The 21,095-nt window shown below is 36.5% G+C and overlaps 1 protein-coding gene across 1 annotated transcript in view; it reads left to right on the plus strand.

Annotated features, from left to right (window-relative positions):
* LOC138321831 (NGFI-A-binding protein homolog) overlaps positions 1 to 21,095 on the plus strand; it is a 60,645-nt gene that overhangs the window by 21,474 nt on the left and 18,076 nt on the right. The window contains exons 2-6 of the mRNA XM_069265821.1: positions 9,329 to 9,445; positions 15,897 to 16,034; positions 16,511 to 16,935; positions 19,154 to 19,348; positions 20,050 to 20,169. Coding sequence (XP_069121922.1) covers positions 9,346 to 9,445; positions 15,897 to 16,034; positions 16,511 to 16,935; positions 19,154 to 19,348; positions 20,050 to 20,169 — 978 coding nt within the window. The 5' untranslated portion in view covers positions 9,329 to 9,345. The remainder of the gene's footprint in view (positions 1 to 9,328; positions 9,446 to 15,896; positions 16,035 to 16,510; positions 16,936 to 19,153; positions 19,349 to 20,049; positions 20,170 to 21,095) is intronic.

The raw sequence follows: 21,095 nt of genomic DNA on the forward strand, positions 1-21,095 counted from the left end.
TATGTGAGTCTGTTGCTATACTTCAACACTTTGTGTGTTTTGTTGTGTGTCCTTGTACCATACTTATTGTTAAGTTGTGTGTCATTGTACCATACTTGTTTTGTTGTATGTCGTTGTACCATTCTTGTTTTGTTGTGTGTCATTGTACCATACTTGTTTTGTTGTGTGTCGTTGTACCATTCTTGTTTTGTTGTGTGTCTTTGTACCATTCTTGTTTTGTTGTGTGTCTTTGTACCATTCTTGTTTTGTTGTGTGTCTTTGTAGCATACTTGTTTTGTTGTGTGTCTTTGTAGCATACTTGTTTTGTTGTGTGTCTTTGTACCATACTTGTTTTGTTGTGTGTTTTTGTACCATACTTGTTTTGTTGTATGTCGTTGTACCATACTTGTTTTGTTGTATGTCGTTGTACCATACTTGTTTTGTTGTGTGTCGTTGTACCATACTTGTTTTGTTGTATGTCGTTGTACCATACTTGTTTTGTTGTGTGTCATTGTAGCATACTTGTTTTGTTGTGAGTCGTTTTAGCATACTTGTTTTGTTGTGTGTCGTTGTACCATACTTGTTTTGTTGTATGTCGTTGTACCATACTTGTTTTGTTGTGTGTTGTTGTACCATACTTGTTTTGTTGTGTGTCATTTTAGCATACTTGTTTTGTTGTGTGTCTTTGTACCATACTTGTTTTGTTGTGTGTCATTGTACCATACTTGTTTTGTTGTGTGTCGTTGTACCATACTTGTTTTGTTGTGTGTCATTGTACCATACATGTTTTGTTGTGTGTCATTGTACCATACTTGTTTTGTTGTGTGTCGTTGTACCATACTAAATTGTTTTGTTGTGTGTCGTTGTACCATACTTGTTTTGTTGTGTGTCGTTGTACCATACTTGTTTTGTTGTGTGTTGTTGTACCATACTTGTTTTGTTGTGTGTTGTTGTACCATACTTGTTTTGTTGTGTGTCGTTTGTACCATACTTGTTTTGTTGTGTGTTGTTGTACCATACTTGTTTTGTTGTGTGTCATTTACCATACTTGTTTTGTTGTGTGTCTTTGTACCATACTTGTTTTGTTGTGTGTCATTGTACCATACTTGTTTTGTTGTGTGTCCTTATACCATACTTTTTGTTTTGTTGTGTGTCGTTGTACCATACTTGTTTTGTTGTGTGTCATTGTACCATACTTGTTTTGTTGTGTGTCATTGTACCATACTTGTTTTGTTGTGTGTCGTTGTACCATACTTGTTTTGTTGTGTGTCGTTGTACCATACTTGTTTTGTTGTGTGTCATTGTACCATACTTGTTTTGTTGTGTGTCGTTGTACCATACTTGTTTTGTTGTGTGTCTTTGTACCATACTTGTTTTGTTGTGTGTCGTTGTACCATACTTGTTTTGTTGTGTGTCGTTGTACCATACTTGTTTTGTTGTGTGTCGTTGTACCATACTTGTTTTGTTGTGTGTCGTTGTACCATACTTGTTTTGTTGTGTGTCGTTGTACCATACTTGTTTTGTTGTGTGTCGTTGTACCATACTTGTTTTGTTGTGTGTCGTTGTACCATACTTGTTTTGTTGTGTGTCGTTGTACCATACTTGTTTTGTTGTGTGTCGTTGTACCATACTTGTTTTGTTGTGTGTCGTTGTACCATACTTGTTTTGTTGTGTGTCGTTGTACCATACTTGTTTTGTTGTGTGTTGTTGTACCATACTTGTTTTGTTGTGTGTCGTTGTACCATACTTGTTTTGTTGTGTGTCGTTGTACCATACTAAATTGTTTTGTTGTGTGTCGTTGTACCATACTTGTTTTGTTGTGTGTCATTGTACCATACTTGTTTTGTTGTGTGTCGTTGTACCATACTTGTTTTGTTGTGTGTCGTTGTACCATACTTGTTTTGTTGTGTGTCGTTGTACCATACTTGTTTTGTTGTGTGTCCTTGTACCATACTTGTTTTGTTGTGTGTCTTTGTACCATACTTGTTTTGTTGTGTGTCGTTGTACCATACTTGTTTTGTTGTGTGTCTTTGTACCATACTTGTTTTGTTGTGTGTCTTTGTACCATACTTGTTTTGTTGTGTGTCGTTGTACCATACTTGTTTTGTTGTGTGTTGTTGTACCATACTTGTTTTGTTGTGTGTCGTTGTACCATACTTGTTTTTGTTGTGTGTCGTTGTACCATACATGTTTTGTTGTGTGTCCTTGTACCATACTTGTTTTGTTGTGTACCATCTTTTGTTGTACCATACTTGTTTTGTTGTGTGTCTTTGTACCATACTTGTTTTGTTGTGTGTTGTTGTACCATACTTGTTTTGTTGTGTGTCGTTGTACCATACTTGTTTTGTTGTGTGTCGTTGTACCATACTTGTTTTGTTGTTGTTGTTTGTCTTTTTGGGTTGTACCATACTTGTTTTGTTGTGTGTCGTTGTACCATACTTGTTTTGTTGTGTGTCGTTGTACCATACTTGTTTTGTTGTGTGTGTTGTACCATACTTGTTTTGTTGTGTGTCGTTGTACCATACTTGTTTTGTTGTGTGTCGTTGTACCATACTTGTTTTGTTGTGTGTCTTTGTACCATACTTGTTTTGTTGTGTGTCGTTGTACCATACTTGTTTTGTTGTGTGTCGTTGTACCATACTTGTTTTGTTGTGTGTCGTTGTACCATACTTGTTTTGTTGGTGTGTGTCGTTGTACCATACTTGTTTTGTTTGTGTGTGTTGTACCATACTTGTTTTGTTGTGTGTCGTTGTACCATACTTGTTTTGTTGTGTGTCGTTGTACCATACTTGTTTTGTTGTGTGTCGTTGTACCATACTGTTTTGTTGTGTGTCTTGTACCATACTTGTTTTGTTGTGTGTCGTTGTACCATACTTGTTTTGTTGTGTGTCGTTGTACCATACTTGTTTTGTTGTGTGTCGTTGTACCATACTTGTTTTGTTGTGTGTCGTTGTACCATACTTGTTGTTGTGTGTCCTTGTACCATACTTGTTTTGTTTGTACCTTTGTACCATACTTGTTTTGTTGTGTGTCGTTGTACCATACTTGTTTTGTTGTGTGTCGTTGTACCATACTTGTTTTGTTGTGTGTCGTTGTACCATACTTGTTTTGTTGTGTGTCGTTGTACCATACTTGTTTTGTTGTGTGTCGTTGTACCATACTGTTTTGTTGTGTGTCGTTGTACCATACTTGTTTTGTTGTGTGTCATTGTACCATACTTGTTTTGTTGTGTGTCATTGTACCATACTTGTTTTGTTGTGTGTCGTTGTACCATACTTGTTTTGTTGTGTGTCGTTGTACCATACATGTTTTGTTGTGTGTCGTTGTACCATACTTGTTTTTGTTGTGTGTCGTTGTACCATACTTGTTTTGTTGTGTGTCTTGTACCATACTTGTTTTGTTGTGTGTCCGTTGTGTACCATACTTGTTTTGTTGTGTGTCGTTGTACCAAACTTGTTTTGTTGTGTGTCGTTGTACCATACTTGTTTTGTTGTGTGTCGTTGTACCATACTTGTTTTGTTGTGTGTCGTTGTACCATACTTGTTTTGTTGTGTGTCCTTTGTACCATACTTGTTTTGTTGTGTGTCGTTGTACCATACTTGTTTTGTTGTGTGTCGTTGTACCATACTTTTTTTGTTTTGTTGTGTGTCGTTGTACCATACTTGTTTTGTTGTGTGTCGTTTGTACCATACTTGTTTTTGTTGTGTGTCGTTGTACCATACTTGTTTTGTTGTTGTGTGTCGTTGTACCATACTTGTTTTTGTTGTGTGTGTTGTACCATACTTGTTTTGTTGTGTGTCGTTTGTACCATACTTGTTTTGTTGTGTGTCATTTGTACCATACTTGTTTTGTTGTTTGTCCTTGTACCATACTTGTTTTGTTGTGTGTCGTTGTACCATACTTGTTTTGTTGTGTGTCGTTGTACCATACTTGTTTTGTTGTATGTCGTTGTACCATACTTGTTTTGTTGTGTGTCGTTGTACCATACTTGTTTTGTTGTGTGTCGTTGTACCATACTTGTTTTGTTGTGTGTCGTTGTACCATACTTGTTTTGTTGTGTGTCGTTGTACCAATACTTTGTTTTGTTGTGTGTCGTTGTACCATACTTGTTTTGTTGTGTGTCGTTGTACCATACTTGTTTTGTTGTGTGTCATTTTGTACCATACTTGTTTTGTTGTGTGTCGTTGTACCATACTTGTTTTGTTGTGTGTCGTTGTACCATACTTGTTTTGTTGTGTGTGTCATTGTACCATACTTGTTTTGTTGTGTGTCGTTGTACCATACTTGTTTTGTTGTGTGTCGTTGTACCATACTTGTTTTGTTGTGTGTCATTGTACCATACTTGTTTTTGTTTGTGTGTGTCGTTGTACCATACTTGTTTTTTTGTGTTGTCTTGTACCTTTTTTGTTGTGTGTCATTGTACCATACTTGTTTTGTTGTGTGTCATTGTACCATACTTGTTTTGTTGTGTGTCGTTGTACCATACTTGTTTTGTTGTGTGTCGTTGTACCATACTTGTTTTGTTGTGTGTCGTTGTACCATACTTGTTTTGTTGTGTGTCATTGTACCATACTTGTTTTGTTGTGTGTCGTTGTACCATACTTGTTTTGTTGTGTGTCATTGTACCATACTTGTTTTGTTGTTGTGTGTCGTTGTACCATACTTGTTTTTGTTGTGGTGTCGTTTGTACCATACTTGTTTTGTTGTGTGTCATTGTACCATACTTGTTTTGTTGTGTGTCGTTGTACCATACTTGTTTTGTTGTGTGTCACTTGTACCATTCTTGTTTTGTTGTGTGTCGTTGTACCATACTTGTTTTGTTGTGTGTCGTTGTACCATATTGTTTTGTTGTGTGTCATTGTACCATACTTGTTTTGTTGTGTGTCGTTGTACCATACTTGTTTTGTTGTGTGTCGTTGTACCATACTTGTTTTGTTGTGTGTCGTTGTACCATTCTTGTTTTGTTGTGTGTCGTTGTACCATACTTGTTTTGTTGTGTGTCATTGTACCATACTTGTTTTGTTGTGTGTCTTGTACCATACTTGTTTTGTTGTGTGTCATTGTACCATACTTGTTTTGTTGTGTGTCGTTGTACCATACTTGTTTTGTGTGTGTGTCTTGTTGTTTTGTTACCATACTTGTTTTGTTGTGTGTCGTTGTACCATCTTGTTTTGTTGTGTGTCATTGTACCATACTTGTTTTGTTTGTGTCGTTGTACCATACTTGTTTTGTTGTGTGTCTTGTACCATTCTTGTTTTGTTGTGTGTCTTTGTACCATACTTGTTTTGTTGTGTGTCGTTGTACCATACTTGTTTTGTTGTGTGTCGTTGTACCATACTTGTTTTGTTTGTGTCGTTGTACCATACTTGTTTTGTTGTGTGTCGTTGTACCATACTTGTTTTGTTGTGTGTCTTGTTTTGTTGTGTGCATTGTACCATACTTGTTTTGTTGTGTGTTGTTGTACCATACTTGTTTTGTTGTGTGTCGTTGTACCATACTTGTTTTGTTGTGTGTCGTTGTACATACTTGTTTTGTTGTGTGTCGTTGTACCATACTTGTTTTGTTGTGTGCATTGTACCATACTTGTTTTGTTGTGTGTCGTTGTACCATACTTGTTTTGTTGTGTGTCGTTGTACCATACTTGTTTTGTTGTGTGTCGTTGTACCATACTTGTTTTTGTTGTGTGTCGTTGTACCATACTTGTTTTGTTGTGTGTCTTGTACCATACTTGTTTTGTTGTGTGTTGTTGTACCATTCTTGTTTTGTTGTGTGTCGTTGTACCATACTTGTTTTGTTGTGTGTCGTTGTACCATTCTTGTTTTGTTGTGTGTCGTTGTACCATACTTGTTTTGTTGTGTGTCGTTGTACCATACTTGTTTTGTTGTGTGTCGTTGTACCATACTTGTTTTGTTGTGTGTCGTTGTACCATACTTGTTTTGTTGTGTGTCGTTGTACCATACTTGTTTTGTTTGTGTGTTGTTGTACCATACTTGTTTTGTTGTGTGTCTTTGTACCATACTTGTTTTGTTGTGTGTCGTTGTACCATACTTGTTTTGTTGTGTGTCGTTGTACCATACTTGTTTTGTTGTGTGTCGTTGTACCATACTTGTTTTGTTGTGTGTCATTGTACCATACTTGTTTTGTTGTGTGTCGTTGTACCATACTTGTTTTGTTGTGTGTCGTTGTACCATACTTGTTTTGTTGTGTGTCTTGTACCATACTTGTTTTGTTGTGTGTGTCGTTGTACCATACATGTTTTGTTGTGTGTCGTTGTACCATACTTGTTTTGTTGTGTGTCGTTGTACCATACTTGTTTTGTTGTGTGTCGTTGTACCATACTTGTTTTGTTGTGTGTCCTTGTACCATACTTGTTTTGTTGTGTGTCGTTGTACCATACTTGTTTTTTTGTTGTGTGTCGTTGTACCATACTTGTTTTGTTTTGTTGTGTGTGTCTTGTACCATACTTGTTTTGTTGTGTGTCGTTGTACCATACTTGTTTTGTTGTGTGTCGTTGTACCATACTTGTTTTGTTGTGTGTCGTTGTACCATACTTGTTTTGTTGTGTGTCGTTGTACCATACTTGTTTTGTTGTGTGTCGTTGTACCATACTTGTTTTGTTGTGTCGTTGTACCATACTTGTTTTGTTGTGTGTGTTGTACCATACTTGTTTTGTTGTGTGTCGTTGTACCATACTTGTTTTGTTGTGTGTCGTTGTACCTTACTTGTTTTGTTGTGTGTCGTTGTACCATACTTGTTTTGTTGTGTGTCGTTGTACCATACTTGTTTTGTTGTGTGTCGTTGTACCATACTTGTTTTGTTGTGTGTTGTTGTACCATACTTGTTTTGTTGTGTGTCCTTGTACCATACTTGTTTTGTTGTGTGTCGTTGTACCATACTTGTTTTGTTGTGTGTTGTTGTACCATACTTGTTTTGTTGTGTGTCGTTGTACCATACTTGTTTTGTTGTGTGTCGTTGTACCATACTTGTTTTGTTGTGTGTCGTTGTACCATACTTGTTTTGTTGTGTGTCGTTGTACCATACTTGTTTTGTTGTGTGTCATTGTACCATACTTGTTTTGTTGTGTGTCATTGTACCATACTTGTTTTGTTGTGTGTCGTTGTACCATACTTGTTTTGTTGTGTGTCATTGTACCATACTTGTTTTGTTGTGTGTCGTTGTACCATACTTGTTTTGTTGTGTGTCATTGTACCATACTTGTTTTGTTGTGTGTCGTTGTACCATACTTGTTTTGTTGTGTGTCATTGTACCATACTTGTTTTGTTGTGTGTCATTGTACCATACTTGTTTTGTTGTGTGTCGTTGTACCATACTTGTTTTGTTGTGTGTCATTGTACCATTCTTGTTTTGTTGTGTGTCGTTGTACCATACTTGTTTTGTTGTGTGTCGTTGTACCATACTTGTTTTGTTGTGTGTCGTTGTACCATACTTGTTTTGTTGTGTGTCGTTGTACCATACTTGTTTTGTTGTGTGTCATTGTACCATACTTGTTTTGTTGTGTGTCATTGTACCATACTTGTTTTGTTGTGTGTCATTGTACCATACTTGTTTTGTTGTGTGTCGTTGTACCATACTTGTTTTGTTGTGTGTCGTTGTACCATACTTGTTTTGTTGTGTGTCATTGTACCATACTTGTTTTGTTGTGTGTCGTTGTACCATACTTGTTTTGTTGTGTGTCATTGTACCATACTTGTTTTGTTGTGTGTCATTGTACCATACTTGTTTTGTTGTGCGTCATTGTACCATACTTGTTTTGTTGTGTGTCGTTGTACCATACTTGTTTTGTTGTGTGTCGTTGTACCATACTTGTTTTGTTGTGTGTCGTTGTACCATACTTGTTTTGTTGTGTGTCGTTGTACCATACTTGTTTTGTTGTGTGTCGTTGTACCATACTTGTTTTGTTGTGTGTCGTTGTACCATACATGTTTTGTTGTGTGTCATTGTACCATACTTGTTTTGTTGTGTGTCGTTGTACCATACTTGTTTTGTTGTGTGTCGTTGTACCATACTTGTTTTGTTGTGTGTCATTGTACCATACTTGTTTTGTTGTGTGTCATTGTACCATACTTGTTTTGTTGTGTGTCATTGTACCATACTTGTTTTGTTGTGTGTCATTGTACCATACATGTTTTGTTGTGTGTCGTTGTACCATACTTGTTTTGTTGTGTGTCGTTGTACCATACTTGTTTTGTTGTGTGTCGTTGTACCATACATGTGTTTTGTTGTGTGTCATTGTACCATACTTGTTTTGTTGTGTGTCAATTGTACCATACTTGTTTTGTTGTGTGTCAATGTACCATACTTGTTTTGTTGTGTGTCATTGTACCATACTTGTTTTGTTGTGTGTCATTGTACCATACTTGTTTTGTTGTGTGTCAATGTACCATACTTGTTTTGTTGTGTGTCAATGTACCATACTTGTTTTGTTGTGTGTCAATGTACCATACTTGTTTTGTTGTGTGTCAATGTACCATACTTGTTTTGTTGTGTGTCATTGTACCATACTTGTTTTGTTGTGTGTCATTGTACCATACTTGTTTTGTTGTGTGTCGTTGTACCATACTTGTTTTGTTGTGTGTCATTGTACCATACTTGTTTTGTTGTGTGTCGTTGTACCATACTTGTTTTGTTGTGTGTCGTTGTACCATACATGTTTTGTTGTGTGTCGTTGTACCATACTTGTTTTGTTGTGTGTCGTTGTACCATACTTGTTTTGTTGTGTGTCGTTGTACCATACTTGTTTTGTTGTGTGTCGTTGTACCATACTTGTTTTGTTGTGTGTCGTTGTACCATACTTGTTTTGTTGTGTGTCGTTGTACCATACTTGTTTTGTTGTGTGTCGTTGTACCATACTTGTTTTGTTGTGTGTCGTTGTACCATACTTGTTTTGTTGTGTGTCGTTGTACCATACATGTTTTGTTGTGTGTCATTGTACCATACTTGTTTTGTTGTGTGTTGTTGTACCATACTTGTTTTGTTGTGTGTCATTGTACCATACTTGTTTTTTTGTGTGTCGTTGTACCATACTTGTTTTTTTGTGTGTCATTGTACCATACTTGTTTTGTTGTGTGTCCTTGTACCATACTTGTTGTTCTCCCGATGCTCATTGTACAAAACTCTACAATTTCAAATTTATTATTTTATATTTAGACCATGGATTAAAAGGTAATTTTGTATGACTATTGTGAATTTTGTTGTTTTACATTCATGGTAGCTGAGAAAAGGCCTGGACTGTTCTGTTGTGATTGTCTAGGAGCAAGATTTCCAATGACATTTACAAGACAATGAACTAAACAAAAACTTTGTAACTCATAATTTTCATTTGTTTCAGGAGATTTTCCGGTTGGCATGACTTCCACCCAGCCAAGAAATTCTTCAGAATGGCAGCTTTACAGGGTTCTACAGAGGGCAAACCTCCTTCCCTACTACGACACATTCATTGGTCAAGGTACGTAAGGAATAAGACACATTCATTGGTCAAGGTACGTATGTAATTATGACACATTTATTGGTCAAGGTACCTAAATAATTACGACACATTCATTGGTCATTGTACGTATGGAATTACAACACATTCATTGATCAAGGTAAGTAAGCAATTACGACACATTCATTGGTCAAGGTACATAAGCAATTACGACACATTCATTGGTTAAGGTACGTATGGAATTACGACACATTCATTGATCAAGGTACGTAAGCAATCATGACACATTCATTGGTCAAGGTACGTATGGAATTGCGACACATTCATTGATCAAGGTACGTAAGCAATCATGACACATTCATTGGTCAAGGTACGTATGGAATTGCGACACATTCATTGGCCAAGATATGTAAGGAATTACGATTCATTTATTGGTCAAGGTATACGTACATTAGGAATTACAGCACATTCATTGGCCGAAGTATGTAAGGAATCACGACACATTCATTGGCCAAGGTACCCAAGGAATTACGACACATTCATTGGCTAAAGTATGTAAGGAATTACGACACATTCATTGGCCAAGGTACGTAAGGAATTACGACACATTCATTGGCCAAGGTATGTAAGGAATTACGACACATTCATTGGCCAAGGTACGTAGGGAATTACAATGCATTCATTGGCCAAGGTACATAAGGAATTGCGACACATTCATTGGCCAAGATATGTAAGGAATGACCATTAAAGAAGCTAGAAGGCAAGAAAGTAGAATTAATAGTTCTGTTTAGATCCTTGAATTGTTAGCTCACCTGGTCCAAAGGACCGAGGTGAGCTTATGGGATACCGCAGCGTCCGTCGTCAGTCGTCAGTCGTCCGTCGTCCGGCGTCCGTCGTCCGTCAACAATCGACTTCTTCTCCATAACCGCTGGTCGGATTTCAACAAAATTTGACTGGTAGCATCCTTATGGGCTACTAACTGAAAATTGTACAAATGATGGGGCTGACCCCCCGGGGGCCTGAGGGGCGGCGCCAAAAGGGGTCAATTTGGCTATTTCCATATAAACAACTTCTTCTCTGAAACCAAGCATGGGATAGCACCCATAATGCAATGGTAGCATCCTTATAGGGTGGGGATTCAAAATTGTACAAATGATTGGGCTGACCCCCCGGGGGTCTGAGGGGCGGGGTCAAATGGGGTCAATTTGGCTATTTCCATATAAACGACTTCTTCTCTGAAACTAAGCATGAGATAGCACTCATAATGCAATTGTAGTATCGTTATAGGGTGGGGATTCAAAATTGTACAAATGATGGGGCTGACCCCCGGGGGGCCTGAGGGGCGGGGTTAAAAGGGGTCAATTTGGCTATTTCCATATAAACGACTTCTTCTCTGAAACCAAGCATGGGATAGCACCCATAATGCAATGGTAGCATCCTTATAGGGTGGGGATTCAAAATTGTACAAATAATGGGGCTGACCCCCCGGGGGCCAGAGGGGCGGGGTCAAAAGGGGCCAATTTGGCTATTTCCATATAAACGACTTTCTTCTCTGAAACTAAGCATGTATAGCACCCATAATGCAATGGTAGCATCCTTATAGGGTGAGAATTCAAAATTGCGCAAATGATAGGGCTGACTCCCCGGGGGTCTGAGGGGCGGGGTCAAAAAGCGGTCAATTTGGCTATTTCCATATAAATGACTTCTTCTCTGCAACTAAGCATAGTATAGCACCCATAATGCAATGGTAGCATCCTTATAGTGTTGGGATTCAAAATTGTGCAAGTGATAGGGCTGACCACCCCCCCACCCCCCCTATAATTGTGTCAATTTGGCTATTTTCATATAAATGACTTCTTCTCTGCAACTAAGCATGGTATAACACCCATAATGCAATGGTAGCATCCTTGTAGGCTGGGGATTCCAAATTGAGCAAATGATAGGGCTGACCCAGGGGACCTGAGGGGGCGGGGTCAAAAGTGGTCAATTTCCATATAAATGACTTTTTCTCTGCAACTTAACATGGGATTGCGCTCATAATGCAATGGTTACATCCTTATAGGGTTTGGATTCAAAATTTTGCAAATGATGGGGCTGACCCCCCGGGGGCCTGAAGGGTGGGGTCAAAAGGGGTCAATTTAGCTATTTCCATATAAACGACTTCTTCTCTGCAACTAAGAATGGAAGAGCACTTATATAGGGATTGGATTTCGTTTTTATGTTAACCATGCTTGTATGGAGCAATTCCTCTAAGAATATATTCTATGGGGCGCGTTAGCGCCCCATATTGAATATATTCTTAGAGGAATTGCTCCATACAAGCATGGTTAACATATAAATGAAATCCAATCCCTATATTTACACTCACACGACTTTTTATTTATATTTTATGCAATAAAATCATCATTTGAAAGTGACGTAATTATTCAATAAAAGTCGGTCAAAAGTAGGAGGAGCTTACTCAATTGAACAGCGAATGATGACGCTTCACGTAAGGTAGAATTATTCATCCGCGACGACAAAAAAGTTCAATATTTTAGTGTAAAATAAACATGACAAACAAAGAAAGTTTCAGAGATCATTTTATTTAAACAGATCAGAACTTTAAATATATATTCAATTTTGCTAAAAGTTAATATATAGCGTAATAACATAAAGAATTTGTACACGGCCACATGTGTGAACTCGGTGACCGTTATTGTGCAGCGAGGCGAAGCTACGCACGCTTACACACTTTAGTTTGCCGAAGTTGTGAAAACACCGATTTTCAAGTAGCTCAATGTGTTTGAGATGTCGTCTGACTTGACGATATTACATCCTTGGGAGCCATGTGATTATATAATCTACGCTTAGATCCATATCGCCATCGATAGATGAAACAAATTCACTTGTGTTCGATGGATACAATATATTTGTGGTGACGCAGAACTGTCAACACGTGGATTATTAGCGGTGCATGTTTTATAATACACATGATTAAATACTCAAAGAACAAAGACAAGAGGATATGTTTATAACTGACCTCTATCAGAGGGTCTCACACCCGTCCACCCCAAAGGCTCGATCGTAGGACGAACATAGGCACAGAGGTAATGTTTACATTTGACACCCATCATTTTTAACAAAAATGAAAGCACGTCGCCCCGGTCGGGATATTTTTCCGTTTCTTTATACAATTGTTAATTTAAAAATTGTTTGAATCATATATAAATATAAAACATGTATATATTGTTCACATTTTTCCAAAATTCTATGAAAAACAACAATATACACGTAATGTTTCGTCAAAATGTAAACAAAGCCATGTGTTTCTTTTAAAAAAAAGTAGTCCTTTTACGTTGCACAGAACATTTCCTTACGCAAGTTCAAAGTTCAATGTTACCATGCAGTTATGGTAAACAAAATCGGCTAGTATTAGCGTATAGTGACCAAGCCTAGCAAGTGTAAATATAATGCAATGGTAGCATCCTTATAGGGTTGGGATTTGAAATTGTACAAATGATAGGGCTTACCCCCTGGCCTTAAACGGCAATAAATGCGAGGTCAAAAAGGTCAATAAGGCTACTATTTTCATATAAATTACTTTGTCTCTGAACCTATGTATTGGATAGCATATTTGTATGGTATCAATAGCATCATTGTATGGTTGTGATTCAAAATTAAACTTTGGGAGTCAATTTTGCTTATTTTTCTGATTGTCAGAGTCTTGTGATAATTACTAACAAAAAACCAGGTGAGCGATACAGGCCCTCTGGGCCTCTTGTTAATTCTTTAATCTGACCCTGCCATTGTCAATTTTCTTGCCTGTCTGTATCATAGATTCCATGAGTATGAAGGAGTTTTAATATAATATGCCTTATATTTTTTTGAAGTTTTTCATCCACGACTTACATTTTGGTTCTCTAAAAAGCGCACAACTTTGTTATAATTTATCAAGCACCTGGGGTGCTAATTATGGTAAATACGATAAGTGTAAATAGCATAACTGGAGTAAATGATTTTATGAGCTCATTGAATATGCCGTGGTATAAATCTGCTAGCAGTAACTTTTTTGTGACTGTAATTTCTGTTTTTAAACAAATTTTGAAAAGATCTTCTTTCACAAGTATAAAAAATGAATGGAAAGACTTTTTAATGTATACAGTCAAACCAATCAAAAGACGCCAAAGAAACAAAGAAAAAGTTGTTTTCTATTCATAATTATATTCAAGTCAGGTTTAACAAGTATTTTTATACTGTATTTAAGCACCCAGGGCGTTTAAAAATTGAAGCAAATACCGGTAAGGGGGCTCTTAATGGAAATAAATTTTGAATAACCCTTTGTAAAATTATTCAACAAAATAAGCCATCAATCAATTTGCAAAAGATATCATTTAGGACACCAGCACAGTTTTAATATTTTCAGTTTGCATTCAATTCAAAGTAAGTAAAATTAAAGCCTAAAAGAGGGGGAGGGGCACTTATTGGATCAAATATGGTATGTGTCGTTAAAAGTTTGTCAAATTACTCTGATCACATGAAAAAGAAAGTTAGTTTATATGGTGTACATGTACTGCGAGACATGTTGAGTAAGGACTAAATAATCTTGGTGGGTAGGGATTGTTTACAGCTGATGGCAAAGGCAATATTTTTTATTGTTCTTAGTTGTTTACCTGTTAAAAGTTTTCAGGTAAATCGGTTTTATACTGGAGCCAGAAGTCTGGTGGCATTCACGCTGGCATTCACGCTATCTCCAAATTTTTTGTCATTATTAAAATATGTGCTATTTTTTTGTCGCCATGCTTGAGATATAACTAATTTTTCACAGCGGCAGCATAGTTGTCTAGCCAGGTACAAACATATATATATATGTACCAGATGTAATTATGTGTATAAATCATTATACATGTGCTGGTTCACCTAGCTGTTTTGTTGTTAACTTACTCATTTTCAAACAATGAAAAAAAAAAAAAAAGAAAAAAAAATCTAATAGGAGAAAGGAATTCAAGAAAAGCATAACTCAAGTTACATAATGAAAGGTCAACAGTTTGTCAGTATAAATAAACAATGGCAATTAAAAGTACATGTGACCCCTAGTTCATTTAACTCATTCATCCCTGAAGACACATTTAGACTCTTCTAAATCAAAAATCAGATCAGTCCATTATGAAATTTCAGGGATAAGTTAGAGTGCAATTTAGATGTGTTTTACTGTGATTTATTTCAATATTTGAAATCAGATTCCTTTGAAATAAATGTCCATTTTGATCTTGTAGATTTCTAATGGGATATATTTTTGGAACTATGTATTCGTGTTATCATTTACGTGTATCAGTAGACTTGTTAAATTGTAACTACTTACAGTAACCAATATATACTCATAGAGAGCGCAGCTCGAACGCGTCAAAGGCCCAGGGTCCGTGCACGAAGCAAATTTATTTATCTATAGAGAGCTCGAGATCGCAGTAACATAAAGTAATGTAAATCAGATCCATATAATAATAATAGGTCAGAAAATGTTCTCCATAAACCAGAACGGAAATCACTACAAGATCCACTGTTGCACATGACTGTATATTATATTCAAAGTAACATATTCATGCATGCATGATTACAAAATATACACATTTTAAAAATTCATAATTAAATTTCAGTGAAAGGTAAACCTATAGTTCTTGTTTCAGAATCTTACTTTTACATTTGTCATATATCTTAATTGTTTTTTGGGACCCTTAACCCTTAGGAATAAAATATACCGGTATTTTAAATTTTAAATTCGGATGAATTGATCCTATATACTTTCAAGTTCTTGATACCACTTTAATGCTTACAACATGGCAAAATTTGTAAAGAAGGTACATGTGTATAATCATTTGTTAAAAAAATTCCCTTTGTTGATTTTATATGTACAAAAGTTGATGATGAATAAATATAAAAACTTAGAAGACTGGAATTAATAAAGATATCCTTTTGTGGTTGAAGTTAAATTGATTCTGACAATATTTAAGCCCTATGATCAATTGATTATGAACAATTTGAAAGTCTCTCATAAAATTCAATCATTAGCAGGTTTTGATATTTCATGTTGCATTAACCCAGGAGTATAATATTCTGTTCATCGTAACACAAATAATTTTGAGAATACATGAGTATTATATATTCATTTCGTCACAACACAATTAATCTTATGATTACAAATATAATCTATCAGTTTTGTTTTTGTATACTTTATATAGCGTATTACTTATGCAAATCAACATTTTCACAATTTTAGCTAAAATATCTTTTTTTTTTTTTTTTTTAAAGCGATTGAAAATTTTTTTGATCAGGATTTTAAGGTGTTTATGATTGAATCATTTCTCAATGTTCCGCGGATCAAATTTTTGCAATCATACCAATCTCCCACAAAATCATGAAATTATCATCCCTGCGAAAATAACCAGTTAGGTATACAGTATTGGATAGGTGATAATATAGCTTTACATGTTAACAGGAGGTGATGATGTCCAACAATTATGCGAGGCGGGGGAAGACGAGTTTCTTGAAATCATGGCGTTAGTTGGGATGGCAAGTAAACCTCTCCATGTTCGCCGCTTACAGAAAGCTCTACAAGAATGGGTTTCTAATCCAGGTAAGTTCAGGTCCGGATTTCTGAAACAAAACTGGTCATCAAGTGTCAATTATTGATCATATAAGTCTAACTATCCTGCAAGTCTTGTTTTTGATGTGCATGAAGCCAGGGATTGATTGATTCATTGCTTAATTACGACACCTACATGCAGTTATATGCACAGAGTATGTAAAATTTTACTTCATATCTATATCAATACGGGGGTTTCGAGATCTCAAAACAATGTGGTTGAAGTATAATTTACCATTGATTAGTGAAAGTCCCACTTTTCGGGGATTATGATGTCATAAAATACACGTTAAATGATGATGTCATAATCACCAGATGGTGGGACTAATCAATGGTAGATTGTGTGTTACCCACGTCGTTTTGGGATCTCGACATCCCCTTATTCTAACTGATTACTGTAGTATTGAGGATGAACAAATGTGTGTTCTAGTGGCGATGTGCTCTAATGATTTTAATTTTCTGTGTAGCTGCATTCCAGAATCCAATGGCTGTATCAGTAGGCCCAATGCTTGGAACCTCTAATGCGGTCAATGTTACGATGGGAGGGGTAATGACGCCCGTCCGAGATCCACAGCCTCAACAGTCCATTATCTACACGTCTCAGCATTCCTCGCCTGTTAGTGCCGCGGTTTGGACCCCACAGCTCCAACCTACACAGCCGCAACCTCAACCGCAGCAGCCGCAACCACAGCAGCAGCCGTCAGCACCCCCAGCACAGCCTGTACAACCCCCTCCACTGACCCCTAGCCCCCAGCACCAGGTTACCGTGGTTACACCTATCAAACCCCCATCACAGACATCACCAAACCCCCCAATCAGCATCAGTCCCGGCCCGAACCAGACCCCCACCAGCTCATCTGGGGGGTCAGTGCAGGGTGACTTTAAAACTGAGGTAAGCTTCGTAACACAATCTCAAACTGTCTCGTCACTTTACTTCCGCTAGTGTAAAGCATCTTAATTTCATGTGGGATTAAATTTCACGGGCGATGAGAAGTCGCGAAAATAATTTGCAACAAAAGTGTATACAGGTAAAGTTGAACTCCAAAAGTCTGGATCGCGAAATTAAATCGCTGCAAAAATTTCCTGAGGTACAAAAACGTTAAATTAACGTGTCTTGAAAACAATATGGTTTACAGATCTTGAAAAGTGTTTTGTTAGATATTTTACAAAACAGAAAATCCCAAACATTGCATTATGTATAGGCAAGATACTCTTTTTATGGACACAAGAAACATAGGTTCAATTATTCAGATTGGGGCTAAAGTTTTTGAAAATTCTTAATCATTCCATTAGAAAATCAATGTCCTAACAGAATTTCGCAAAAACCCCAAAAATGTCCTTAAAGCTGACAATGCAAGTTAAAATTATTAAAATGATTTTTTTTAAAAATAAGTATAGTCGAATTTCAAGAATCGTTTATGAGACATTCCCCGGTTGAGGACAGCCATTTTTGTTTTACATTCCGACGACTCACCGACCCCTATATAAAGCGCGTGAATCGACACACGTGCGCTAATTTATGTACATATACACCTAGCAGTCCACAGTATATATCGCCTACAAATAGGTAAACAAAACCCTCACCTGTAAAACTATATGGGACTTGTTTTAGCAACTCCTCTAAGTTGTCATTTAGATGTTTCTCAAAATAAAATTTCAACGCAACTGAATAGAAATCCAAACAATAATCCGTCCACATATCTCCACGTATATCATCTTACTCGATGCACTCATGATCAACTGACCATATACACGTGACTATAGTACCTGACCCGAACGAGCGACAACTATCAAGGACACACACGTGTCGATGTACATGTACGTGTAAAACCTAGTGTATATTGAAGTGTTTTATTAGTTCGTATTGGACATATGTTGGGATATAGCTGACAACACATTCATCCATTACTTCAATGAAATATTGTCAGGTGAGTGCAGTGTTTATTTTCAATTTGACATTGTTATTTGCAATATCGGGGCATGTGTATCTGAGACAAGACATGTTTAGAATGACACACGTGTGTCAAGTGTCCCGTGCTTTATATAGGGGGTTGGCCAGTGAAGGTTACTAAGCAGAGCAAAAGAAAAATGGCTGCCACTTCCTTAGATACCGCACTGTCATAACTAGGGGATGTCTCAGAAACAATTTTCGAAAAAAATATTTCGTTATCTTTTTTTTAAAAATTTCAAATGCATGTTTTTAACTTGCATTGTCAGCTTTAAGATTTTGAAATCAGACTGAAACACTGTAGGTTTATTTAGAATGTTGCATTTTGGGATAAAATTATTTTTAGTGAGGGATCAAGGTCTGAACAAACTTGATATCAAAACTCATATTAAGGCACAGTGATGGCTAATTGAAGATTTCTTACAATTTGCCGCTATAAGCCTGCCACCGTGTGTGTGATTCTCGGCCTATATACCATATACAACCCGATTAGCACCACCATGCATCCCTCGTTTTTCAGTTAAATGCAGATTGAAAATATAAAAACTGTGTTGGTTTCCCAACTGATATCTTTTTGCAAATTGATATATGGCTTAATTTGTAAAATAATTTTACGAAAAGCTAGTCCATATATGGTTCTATTAAGCCACCCCCTTATTTGTTTCAATTGTTTAAGCGCACTGTGCGCTTATTGAGTCTAATATCCTATATATATTTATTATTATTATATAGTCCCTATATATATTTTTTTTCAACTCTTCAGTTATTGAGTGATAAAGATATGTATGATTGGGTGTTGGTCTGTGGTTTTATTTTTAGAACTCTCCTTTGCCTGAAAACAAAATTTGATTTGTGCTAAACGTCCTTAGCTGATGACTGGATAAAAATCACAAGTAAATTATGCCAACAAAATTCTTCGATTTCTTTAAACATTTCTTAATCTAAGAAATAATCAAGAAGTAAATCTTGAATTACAAAACAGTTTTTGTTTCACCTGCAACGCAAGTGCGACACTTTGGTATCACTATATGTCGGCATCGTTGGCGTCGGTGCCGGTGTTGTTATCAGTGTCGTGGAATTCTTATTCTGAGTTTTGTTATGCCCGCTGAAACCTTGTGGGGATCATCCTTTACCTATATTAGTGTTTGTTACCGTTATACAGAGTTTTTCCCTGCCCACTGGAACCTCGGAGGCGACACCAGATATATCCACGTCTACTTCGCCGGTCCCAACCCCTGTTCTGGTGGAGAGTCAGATCAACTCCATAGCCGAAGCCGCTGCCAAACTAGCACAGGAATTACCCATGTTTGAAACCAAAAGGCTCAATATGAAGAAGTTAATCAACAGAGAAATCATGGTAGGTCAGATTCTGTTTTTCTTTTGTTTTTCCGCACATATTATTATGCTGTATAGGAAATTTATCGCATAACTGGCCCCTCCAGCCATGTCATATGGTCATCATACATGTCATAGATATCGTAAGACACATGTGAAATAACACTATTATGATGTCACACGTAGTTTTGACCTCATAATATATATATGACGTCGCATTATTGTTTCAGTAGACGGAAACGTCATATCTGAGCCAAATTTTTACTATTTTATATAAAGACGAAATTTAAATTTTGCTTAAATTTATATTAATAAAAGTTATGTTATGAATAGAATCTTATGCTCATGACTATGTGATATGAAATTTATCAAATTCGTTAAATAGTTTGATATGCCTCTTGCCTAAAGGCTCGTGGCATATCAAATTATTGAACTTAGAAAAATATCAAGAAGTATTGGCAGACCTATTGAATAATTAAATAGTGTTTTACCCAAATGTTTGTCTTGTATGTTTTATTAGTTGAATAGGTATACCTAGTGACTTATGCTGTTTGACATGTGTAAAGATCATTTTGAGTTCAAGAACTTGGTTCTCAATTTGCTTGTTTACGACTACTATTGTATGTGTAGTAGCAGAGTGTATATTAAAGAATTTCTTCAGGAACAGGAAATAAAATATAAGTTAAAAGTTATTAAGACCGAAATACTTTTTTGTCAATTCAGGCAGTCATGCAGATGTCCGAAGATGACCCTAACAGAATGGAAGAGTTGAGGAAATACGCCGCTATTTATGGTCGCTTTGATTCGAAACGAAAAGGGGAGAAGCCAATGTCATTACACGAGGTAAGTTGTTGAATCTCTTCTCTCTGACTCATCTGGGTTAGCTTGTGTATATTGCAGGGATGAAAATGTTCAGCCGATTGGCTGATTTTAGCCTTTTTGACTTTCAGAAAATAGGTTCCTTGTACATGTAATATCATAATTTTCCACCAAAACATAAAGTTCAGCCTTTTTCAGATTTTTCCATTTTTATCTCTGATATTGTAATACAAGATTAGGGGATAAAAGAAAATGTATTTGCTGAATAAGTTTCCAATTGTATGGCAGATTAGTTAATTTTGATAATGATAGATTCACTAATCAGAAGATATCGTATTCGACCCAATAAGCGCCTGGGCGCTTAAAAAATTGATAAAAATGAAAAGGTGCTAATAAGGTTCTACCTGGGCAATTGAAATTGAGGCCCCAAAAAGGGGGAAGGGCGCTTATAGGGACATGGGCGCTTAATTATTGGGTCGAATACGGTAGGTTCATCAGGTAGATGGCACTAGATCCATTGAATAATGGCAGCCGGAACCCAACTTGATTTGCCCTCTTCTACTTCTAGATTGTAACATCAGGTCACTCAATTTGTATCTCATCTGCTTCTGAAATCACTTCCATCTGTAAGCTGCTGGAAGATCTTCTTGGAAGACTTCTTGTCGGAGAATAGTACAAATCGAGAAGGCCCTGTGTTTCATTATTGAATGACCTTGGCCTATTTTCAGTAAAGTACTATCAAATATGTTGCATAATTTTGGCTGACTTTTGAATTAAGAAAGAAAAATGTACAAGCTATTGTTTGTCATGTTCTAATTATTCAAGTGATTTTTGTGTGAGACAACTTCTGGTAAAGATTTAAAGATCTTTAGGAAAGTTTCATTATCAACAGTTGCTATACAGTAGCAACTATTTGATTTATCACTGTGACCTTGAACTCACTGTCAAGT

The sequence above is a fragment of the Argopecten irradians genome, chromosome 4 (assembly GCF_041381155.1).
Source record: "Argopecten irradians isolate NY chromosome 4, Ai_NY, whole genome shotgun sequence".
In the NCBI taxonomy this organism is placed as follows: Eukaryota; Metazoa; Mollusca; class Bivalvia; order Pectinida; family Pectinidae; genus Argopecten; species Argopecten irradians.